Source organism: Montipora foliosa, chromosome 10 (genome assembly GCF_036669935.1).
Source record: "Montipora foliosa isolate CH-2021 chromosome 10, ASM3666993v2, whole genome shotgun sequence".
In the NCBI taxonomy this organism is placed as follows: Eukaryota; Metazoa; Cnidaria; class Anthozoa; order Scleractinia; family Acroporidae; genus Montipora; species Montipora foliosa.
Genome location: NC_090878.1, coordinates 32,100,450 through 32,111,479, shown reverse-complemented (window position 1 = coordinate 32,111,479; position 11,030 = coordinate 32,100,450). Strand labels below are relative to the sequence as shown.

Sequence of the window (11,030 nt, the reverse complement as noted above, 5' to 3'; positions counted from 1 at the left end):
TCACTTTCACGAGAGAGATGGGTTAAGGTACGAGTAAACTGACGATTTTTGAGGGTTGTTCCACCTTCAAGTGAAACCTTCTTTGGGTGGGGGAGGAAAGAGTTGGGGTTGTTGGCCCGGTGAAACACGAAAGCGCGCGCAAAAATAGGCCTTTTTCGATATATTAAAATTCAGCTTAAAAGTGAGGCAGTGAGGACAAAGACAAAGGAAAGTGATATGGAAATATTTTTCACATTCATTCCAACGTGTTTCTATTGTTTTGTCCTCATTTCCTCACTATCAAGCTAAATATTTGATATTTCAAAAATGGCCTATTGCAATAAGCTATAGCGCACGTAACGAGAAACTAGCACGACAAGAACTGGCACCATGTTAGCGGCCTTCACACTGGACAACGAGAACGATTACGAGTTTTCTGTACTGGGCAAGCGCATTTCAGTCAAAGAACGAAAATGTTCGAAATGCGCGTGCTCAGAACTGAAAACTCATCCTCGCGCTCCAATCTGAAGGTCGCTATTATCTGCTGTGCAACAACTTACACAAGTACACTTCAGCCACAAGTGTCAAGTTTAATCTGTTATAGGTCACCGGTAAATTCTTAAGTTACGAATGGAAAGACAAAACTGCGTTACTGCGAAAACCAATAGTGCTTCCAGTTCCTCAAATCTACTCGCTCAATGATCCGGTGGGATGTCCAAATCTTGAACCAAGAAAAGCATAGCGAGAACTTTATCATTTCAAAAGGATGACTAAGATCAAACGAACTAAGGGGTCCCACTTATTTTCTCTTTGATTGCACCTGACGTCAAAGCGGCCATGTTGGCTGAGAGAACAACAGGGAACTTTGACTCTATTATTATGCAAAACGTGAGCTACATTTTTCTATTGTTTTGCACCAAAATGGCCGTCTTATCACGTGAGTGCGATGAAAGAACACAAAGCAGGACAATACGATTTCGAGTTTCATTTGACCAGGTATATTCCGATAAATTCCGACTCGAAACCTGCGCATGCTCAGAACGAAAAACTCATATTCTCAGTCGAATCTGAGTGTTGCTTGCAGTGCCGGTACACAACAACGTACAAAGGAGAAAAATGCTTTTACATCTGTTTTCACTGCAGAACGAGTTTCTTCATGCTCTTGCGTGCGGTCCCGTCGATGAGCGCTTTTGTCCTTTTATCCAAGTTAAGGAAGCCTAGAGCAGTTTCCCATCGACGAGTAGAATCCATATTTGTATGAGTGCCACTCTAGGAGAGACAGGGATAACACACCTGGCAGTTTGAGAGCAAACGAGTTGTGAATGCCACAAAACTAAGTCGCGTTTGATTAACCACTTTTCAACAAAGTGTGCACCGGTTCTTGTACGAGGACCTTCGCTTGGAATTCGTTTTCTGATGAGTTCAATTAACTTGTGACACATGCATTATACGTGGTCTCCATGGCGACAACAACGCTTTTAGCACGGGTCATTGTAATGCATTGGAAGCCACAACATTATTGAAAGTAAAAGGCCCTACATTGAATAACAATGTCATTAACAACCACTTATATTTGCCCAACAATGTTGAGCTGGTCTATAAGCAGTCTGACGCAGTTTTTTTCCTTTGGGATTTTTCATACAAAGCCGTCAGCAAGAAGAGATTAGAAAACCCTTGCTCCAGGAGAAGATTGAAACCAGATCAGTAAAGACTTACTCGAGATGGAATAAATACGGCTTTGCCCACTTACTGAAAACAATACCATCGTCGGGTGTTCTCACTAAAATTTTTATAAATGACTGTTTAACCGATCTCAAAGAAATCAAGTGTCGGGAAGATAATTTTTTTTGCCAATGCGTGTAGTTAATCGTCATCTGCATCAGATGTTGTTTCTCTTCCTCTCCCCTCCCCTGTGGAACGAGAGTTGGCATTGCTGTTTTCATCCGGGACCTCACATCGATCTTTCACCGAGTCATCGTCGTCTTCGACCTCAGTCCCCTTAAGTTCATCATCGTGCTCGGTTTTGCCTCCCCCTTCGTCATCTGCATTGTGGTCTTCATCCGCTGACTTTCCTTCAGAGTCCTTATCTTGACCGCGCTTGAGGGCCTGGATGCGACGATCAATGGCGGTCCACAGGCGCTGAATGTCATTCGGTGCAGCCTCAAAAGCAAAAACAAAAAACGGGTTATTTTCGTTACAGACATCGCTCAGAGGGTGTACTTTAGATTCAATCACATTCACAACCTCGTCCGTCAATTGACACATGTCAATTATGTTTCACCAGATTGAGCCAAAGCCTCTGACGTACTGCTATTAATAAATTTATATACGTGTTTTGATCTGCTCAAGTACACATTCAAGGGGGATAACACTAGACTTGCGATCGCATTCCGGCTTCACTAAAGACACCTCATTTCTAAGGTTACAGTACTCAACTGAAATAAACACCGTTTTAATTCAGAATAGAACTCGGGCATGCATACTTAAAACCTTCTGGCGTTCCTAGTACGAGCCCACCTACTCAAACAGAAATCTTACCATTATGAGGTAAATTTTGATATTATTCTCGCTGTCCATAGCAGTGATCCGCAAACTCTTTTCGTTGCCCTTCTCCAGTGTCATGCTTGGCCAAAGCTTTGTATTAAGGACAACCCGTAAACTCCCTTGTGTTCGCATCACTGAAACAGGAATGGGTTTTAACTCTTTGACTCCCAGAAGTGATCAGTATGTCAATTCGCCTCACAATTTCAATTAAATATCAGTCAGACAGGTATTTAGAATACAGATTTTTATCAGCGTTTGAGGTGTGAACTTGATATAACACCAACTTCTCATGCCTACCCAACGAAAAAATCTATGGTACTAGTTAGGAGAATGAACGTTTCGATCTTGCGAATGGAGAAGGTCCGTTCCTGCTGGAGAATAACTTTTAAGAGGAGGAAATAGCATTTGAAAATCAAATTTGTAACGTCTTCAAATCAAGTGTTTGTAACTGAAACAAAAAAATATTTCACTCATGAATTTCACGGGCGCCGCCATCTTGAATATTTGGGACTTGTTTGGGTTACCTAATTGTTCTCACATAAAGAGCTTTTCTGTGAAAATAACTGGCCAACCATAGCACGTCTCAAGTTTTCAGAACAGCTCTATACACTGTTGTTTTCAATGAGCGAATACGAAAGAATTAAATGGATCAAACTCAGTCGTGTCTATTGTCTGAGACCAGTTAGAGTACTGACTATCTCAGTAGTCCATTTTACAGTTGTGTGCTTAGTTACCTGGCCTATGAATGAAATTGAGGCTGGAGTTGACCTTGTTTTGATAGAAACCACTGCTTTTCTTATGTAAATTTTCCTAATTAGCATAATAAAAACATCATTAACATAAGAAAAGGAGGAGGTCTGTATCATAACAAGGTCAATACCAGCCTCACTTTCAGTTACAGGCCACGTAACTAAGCACACAACTGTAAAGAGGTCTATTCTAAACAGGGAAAGTTGCCATCATAACTGGGAACTTGCTTTATAAAAAAATGGATGCGTTTACAGTTACAAAGCCTGAAATTTTACGTTAGCTCATCTTAAACTAAACGCGTTAAAAGATGCGTTCACAAGCCTTGACGGTAACCAAGGGGAAAGAAACCTTACCAAGCCTCGACTGAAAGATGCCTTCAGTCGTTGATTGACACATGTCATTCAATCTTAGAACTCCCCTGCCTTTTTCCCTCCAAGAATGCGTCACTGTATCGAACACAAACAAGCGGCAGTTGCTCTGCAAATAACAAAACAAAACAACACAAATTTGGGACACTGCATTGAAATCAAGTCCAATCAAACAGCTAATATCAAATTGTAAGTTGGCACAGAACCAACAAACTCAACCTACATGTGACGCCAAGTCAGGGAATCGAACCCAGGCCACGTAGGTTGAAGCTCTCGATTTTACACGCCATTCCTACTCCCTCTTTAACAACTTCTTACTAACCGAGCGCGAAGGTCGCACTGGGGAATATTGGCCCGAGGTCGTGGCAGTACTGACCGAGCGCGGCGAGGTCCGTACAACAAGGACCGAGGGCCAATATTCCCCAGTACGGCTCGAGCTAGCTCGGTTAGTAACTAGTTTATTATATGGTTCTTTAATTACCTTTTGCTTTGTTTTTGCAAGCCCGCAATCGGCCCGTGGGCATTACGGGAGAATAATGCCCTACAATTCAGTCACAATTAGCCAATCAGGGCGCGCGTTATATCGGCTGCAAACACAAGCCATATAATAAACCATAGTTAATGCATGGGAAGATGGTTATGAAACTCGACAAGTCTTTTTGTTTCATGTTTTTGTCGGTATTTTAGGCCTTGACGGTGCACAAAACACACCTTTTTTTCGGAAAGATAACCAATCGAATCTTTCGATTAAATTATGCGCATTTAATTTGCGAACCTGTGCGAAGCAATAACAAAAGATTGTGCACTGTCACGGTCAATTCAACATCGATTGCGACAACATGGTTCTCGCTTTTGAAGGTTTTAATGTTTCATAACCAGTCCCTCGATTAACTATGTTTACACGGTCAAAATGGGATACAGTGTAGCTCTATTTGACTGAAAGGAGTTTCTCTTGTTCATGAAATGCAGGAGCATGAATTATCAAGATCATTTCCTGAAAGCTCCAGCACTTTTACATCAAACTTTTCAGAGATAGAATTGTTATTGTGTCGACACCTTATGCGCATGCTCAGTACGAAAAACTTGTATTCGTAGTCGTTCTCGTCCTCCCATCTAAAGGTCACCAGGTGAGCGGAAGTCATCTATTGAGTCAAGGGACTTGTGCAACGTCAGTAGACATCATCATATCTTTCTTTATCCACGGATTTTAGAGCAGCCCTACTTTTTGCAAATAGCGTGTAGGTTCATTTACGTCCCACAGGTTCATAAACACTGAAGGGTTGTGAGACAGGGCCTACGGCCCTTATCCGAGAAGACTACATGTAGAAAGTCTGACAATTTGCAGATGTCATTACAAAGGCAGCACTAGCCTGTTCCAGGCTCCCAGATAGTCGGGAAAACGAAAACAACTGCGTGTGAAAAGCGAGTGGTGGCTTGGGTCGAGGGGAGGCGACCCAAGCCCCCACTCATTATTCGCACGCATTTTTTTTATCTTTCCAGTCCATCTGGGAGCCTGGAACAGGCCAAGGCAGCACTTTCTCCTCAGAACTCGAACTCACGGCCTCCCGCATGGCAGCCCAGTGCTCAACCAACTGAGCCACCGGTGCGCGGTACGTCAACTAAATCGTGATGTTATCGCTCTATTGTCAGTAAGCCCCTGTAGATGTAATTGACTATGACGACTATGAAGCCAACTATCTAAGCTATCAAGCCAACTGGGAGCTAATCAATTGCCAGTTCGTACTAGAATACTTGATAGAAGAGTAATGAGAGGTAACGTGTAAATTGCCTTGGTATTTTGTATTATCAACTGATCTCGTCAAGTGGACTTGACCTCGGCTTTTAGCCTCTGCTGATTTTCCTTTCCATTAAATTCCGTATATCGAAAACCACATACATTAACTTCATGTAGAGTGACCAGAAGAAAGATGGGCGCTGACCAGTTCACATGCGGTTGCCAAAAGAAAGATGGAGTGGATCACACTGAATATCATCCTTTTGGATCAGAAAATTAACATCTGGAGCCTTGCCCAGTCTACTGGTTAGCAGACTTTTCAATTCGATCAGACGAAGGGCTAACGCTCGAAACGTCAGCTTTCAAATTTCTCTACGGTGGTCAATTTACCGTATCCACCCGGCCCCAGTTGTTCGAAGGGTGGATAGCGCTATCTACTGGAGAACTCAATTGGTTTTGCTGGTGTTTAGAGCGAGTTTCAATCGACTGTCGTAAAACCAAAACCAAAGTAATTATTTTGGCCAATCAAAAAGGACGGAGACAATCCAATAAAGCAATCAAAACTCGAAGTAATTACAAATAGCCGACATAACGCGCGGGAAAATGTGCACGCGCGAGCCACAATTGGTTTTGGTTTCACTTCTGATTGGTTGAAAACATGGCACGAGAACTTTGAACCAATCACTGAGTGAAGTAAATGCAAAACCAAAGCAATTCGCTAATTGCTTTCGACACTCAATTGACAACCGCTCTATCCGCTGGATAAATCAGTATCCAGCGGATAGCGTTATCCACCTTTTGAACAACCGAGGACCGGTCGATAAACCCATTTCTGTGTTGGCTAGCAGCTGACTTTCATTAAAACAATCCGGATTTACCGCAGCACTTAACCAATATTTACCTGCAAAACATTCCTTTCCTCTTCCTCTCCAGTCACTACTGTCACGCGAGCAGGTTGTGCTTTGGGAGGACTCATGTGCTCTTGATACTCCATGGCCGCCTCAGCGAGTGACTTATGGGGTTTTTCGTGAGTGGGAGAACTGGGCCCAGGGGAGTCTGAACAGGAATGCGCTACTTCTGCAAGCGATTTTGGCTCTTCACCTAAAAAGACACAGTTATAGAGGCTACCTCAGGGCTTGAAATTGGCGGAAAAATCCAGTCGCAATTTTGTGACAAGATACGAAAGTGTAGTCGCAATTTCGCAAATCGTCGAGCTGCATTGTTGTCAGCGGTGTAGCAAAACAAAATATGAGCCCACAATACTTGTGTTGAAAGAAACCACTGAAAATGGCGAATGATATCAAAGGAATGGAGTTGTGCACGTAACATCGCAGCGAATCAGCGAAACTACGCAGCAATTACGCTATCTTCAGATTGAAAGAAAACTCAAGGCGAGAAACAAAATAATCTCGTCATTTCTTCATTTATTTTAGCAAAAAGAGCAGCAAAGTAGCAACTGCTAAACCTTGTGTTTCGAAAGAGCGAAGACGAAAACAAGTCGCAAATTTGCGACTTTTCCAGTTAATTTAGTCCAGGTATGACAGTTTTTCATGCATTCGGTGGCTTTTACCCTGGAAAGCGGGGAGGGGGGGGGGGGGGGGGTGTACTTCCTATTAATGGCCTAACGGGGATGTGCCGCTGGATCGGGTAGCATTTTCACGACTGAATTTACTATAATGAGGTTGCGTTTTCAACAGAGTTCCCGACAGCGTTACTAGAATGGGGTCGCAAATTGACGGAATTTTGGGGGTGAGAAAATTCGGGCTAGTGGGATTTACAAATGGAAAATTCGTGGTAAAAAAAAGTTGTTACATAAAGAACTGTAGCGCTGTCAATTTAATATTTACTAGTCGCATTACATTCCGTCTTGAAATTACAACAAAAAGCTATACATATATGTAAGGTTTATGCATAAACAGAAAGTGACTAAGCTGGGGTCGCTAAAATTACATTTACCCAAATGTAGATGGGGTCTATAATTGGCCATAAAATAGACTATAAAGGGGAAGGGGTTCTGAGAGACCAGTGGCACATACCCAGCGAAAATCTACCCAAGTTACCCGTCCCCTCCCCCTTCCTGGCTTTTACGCAAGTTACAGCCTCTATTTTTTCCCAAACGTTTGCTTGGGACAAAATCTTAACTTAAGAATCTACTATAGACCAAATGATTTGGTCTATTCTTGGCTTGCACGTGACGTCACAGAAAAATGAAATACAAAACTAAAGAGCCTTTTGAGTTTTTATCTTGATCAGCTACAAGAGGTTTTAAAAATATATCTGTTTGCATCTTTTCAGCTCGATACCGTGCTTCGTTTCGAAAATAGAGCAGTTTGAATTTCAGAGTTTTTCACAGTGCGTGACATGTTGACGGCCTTCGAAAAACATGCCAGTTGCATAAAAACATCGATTTCCCTTTGTGGCCTAAACAGCCAATATACTAGGAGACGTGACTATACGAATGTTTGCTAGCTCATTATACAGCAGAAAGTGATAAAGACAGCCAAACTAAATTCCAGTTGGTGTACTTCAGCTGTACACCAACATGGCGCCTCCATACTAAACTCTACAAATTTGAGTAATATATTTTGCCGAATAACTCAAGCACGGAATATCGCACAGCCCTGAGACTTGGACCTGTTATTCCTCTTCTATAACATTCCATTTCATGACTGAATTTCTTGAATGGTAAGCGAATTTATGTTTTCACTTGCGTGACGTGCAACCCAAGACTTGCAGCAACCTCGTTCCCAGGGTCTCTCTTCTCAACGACAATGGAGGCAGAGAAGAGAGACCCTGGGAACGAGGTTGGACTTGCAGTTGCAGGGCTTTCGTGAAGATTTTGCTCAGGAGGCTTGTAAAGTAACCGAAAAGGATGAAAACAGCTGGGAAAAATCATGTCAAATAATGTGGAACAACCTGTGTTGTGAATTCTGGAGGCAACGTCATTGGTTGTGGGCTTCTCTTCAGCAGTATCACTAACAGCTGATTCCTGGCTACTACTATCAGCAGAGAACTAAAAAGATATAGAAATTATTATCAATCAACATATGCTACTGAAATCATTTCAGCTACAATTACAGTTACATTGTACAAGGCTTTTGGGATTCCCCTCTACATTTATGCAGCATGATTTTGACAATTTTCTACAGTTTTATATACAATCTACAATCAAGAACAATACAGAAAAAACCCGCACAAAAAAGAACAAGTGGATTAAGAACCTCCACACTGATATTTGGTAAAAAGAACACCACATTATATTGGAACCCATTCAGCCTGATAAATTCAACTGGTTCTTATATAATTATAAGGAAATGCTGCGTACCAGTTGGATTAAAAACTACTGGCTCGGGATAACCATGTCATTCTAAAATCAATTTTCTCCACTGGATTTTTGTGTGCTCTTTGTCCTTTAATTGTTATAGCACAGTGAAAGTAAAACACAGCAAGTATTCTCTGCAAAATTACAAATGTATAAATCAAATTGTTTTTCTTGACAATGCAAAGAATTGATAAAGCCGTATCAGTTGTGCAATACAGTGTATAATTTTCAGAAACAATTTAAGAACAGCTTGAGGCTGCTTTTTCAATAAGTACCCAATATATAAGAACGGCATCAGCCCGAAATTGAAAAAACATAGGTTCTTTTATGCGGGTTTTTACTGTTTAGGGAAGGAGCGTGGAGCCACCTCATCAGATGGATTAAAAAAAAAACCAGCACACTTACTTCTGACAAATCAATTTCTTCAAGGAAAGAAAGAAGCAAACGTCCTGTTAAAATAGTTCTGTTTTACGAGTCCACCCTAGTTCAAGTATGACAGTCGATAATTGGATTTTTTGACAACTATGACCTTAAAAATTTGGTATAGGGAAAAGTCAATTCATTGCTATGATATAGACAAATAAGACTTATAACTACTCAGGTTGTTCCACACATTGTCTTATTCTTAAAATGTTTTCCGAGTAAATGTTATTAAAATAGAAACGGTCATACTGCAATTATATAATAATAAAACTAATACTATAGAAAATTAAAGGTATTGCCATAGGAAAAAAAATAAGACAGGAATGTAAAGAAAGCAACCCTTACCATAACTCTATCACTCATGTTTTGTCCAAAAACAAATGATCCACTTGCTGCTTTCACAGTGGATCTGAAAATTACAGTTAAGTGTTTTAAACAACAAAGCAGGGAAAATGCATTTTTTAAAACACGAAATGACATGTTAATTTGCTTACAATTGAGAAGACCTAAGAGTCAATGACTTTTCATCATGTGATGAGCATCTATGCTTTTTTGGTGGGGGTGGGATGGATAGGGGTGGCTGGAGGATGGAAGAGGGGTGGTTGGTGGTCGTTATTTTTGTTTAATCTTTAATCTCTTTGGATTTTTTTTCGATTTTGTCAGAACTAATGAAAAGAATAACTTTTAGGCTTCCAATCAGTTAGCTTCAGTAGTTTCAAGAACAAATAAGAAGTTCAACTGCAGGTTGCCAAGTGTCATTGATGATTCAAGTACATGTACATTACAGTACTACACTCTTCTCTTTAATATTGGGTTTGAGAAACGACAATGGCTACGGCAAGGCCACAAAACAATAATACCATTGGTTAGAAGGGGAAAAAGAATGTGTGCTGCATGTGAAGCACGCATTTTAGCACACGTTAATTAATTCTTTGGAGGTGCTCCGCATAGCAACAACGTGAAACCACCAAATTTAAGGTTTTTATGACAACGCGAGCGCATAAATGAGAACCTTTTATTCTCTATTCTTACTCTGAAACTACTTATACCAATTTACTTTTAGGATACAGTTACAAGTTTCCTTGACAATCATTGCTTTTGTAAATGAGCAATAAGTTTAGCCTGTGCCTGCAATACTTGTTATTCAGGGACTAAATATAAATAATGTTTCAGTCCCTAGCTCATTGAAGCTTGTTCCAGACCAACATGCTTTTGTATATTTTGACAGCAATGAACATGAACGTGATACTGGGAACTAATCTCCTTAATAATCCTCGGCACATTTTCTACGTCGTCCATTTACACGAACAAAATTCATCCTTGACAATTTTTCCTTATCAAGGAAACCTTGCTGGTGTAAACAGGGCTTACTTATGTGACTTAAACACCAACAATTTGTGGATCTGAACCAGAAATCAGCCAGAGCATAAACTATATGCAGCCTTTTGTTTCCTTCAGATCAAGTTTACTTACTCCTTTCCCAGAGAAAGAAACTCTTCAAAGTAATTTTTGGATGATGCTCCAATTATTCCTTCTAAATTTTGTCCTGGAGCAGACTCGTGTGAGCGTTGCGAGGTATCTGTGCTCTGTTGTGCCACAGAGGAATCGCTACTGGAAATTCCGAATGTCTGAAAAATATTCATAGGTGACGATTCAGAAGGCAACCCTACATTCTTCACATCACAAAACATTAACGTTAAAGTGAGGCAATCATTAAATAACAGGATTATAAAAATTAACAAAGATCAACACAAGCCTTTGCATAAAAGTCTCAAATGCTTTTACTACTTGTTTTAATTCTCAATCTATTTTGATAAATCTCTGAATGCACATTTGCAGGAAACGTGAGTTTTCAAGTTCATTCCTATCATCTGTCCGAGAAAACCACTTATGTCCAGGATGCAGTAAA

General features: G+C 40.7%; 1 protein-coding gene across 1 annotated transcript in view; it reads right to left on the bottom strand.

Moving 5' to 3' along the window:
* Positions 1–549: 549 nt before the first annotated feature.
* The window catches only part of LOC137973549 (ran-binding protein 3-like), a 23,491-nt gene continuing 13,010 nt past the window's right edge, over positions 550–11,030 (bottom strand). Inside the window, exons 9-15 of the mRNA XM_068820382.1 lie at positions 10,595–10,749; positions 9,467–9,530; positions 8,293–8,389; positions 6,278–6,477; positions 3,627–3,750; positions 2,518–2,657; positions 550–2,139 (exon numbers count right to left, since the gene is read on the bottom strand). Of these exons, the coding sequence (XP_068676483.1) occupies positions 1,843–2,139; positions 2,518–2,657; positions 3,627–3,750; positions 6,278–6,477; positions 8,293–8,389; positions 9,467–9,530; positions 10,595–10,749 (1,077 nt within the window). The 3' untranslated portion in view covers positions 550–1,842. The remainder of the gene's footprint in view (positions 2,140–2,517; positions 2,658–3,626; positions 3,751–6,277; positions 6,478–8,292; positions 8,390–9,466; positions 9,531–10,594; positions 10,750–11,030) is intronic.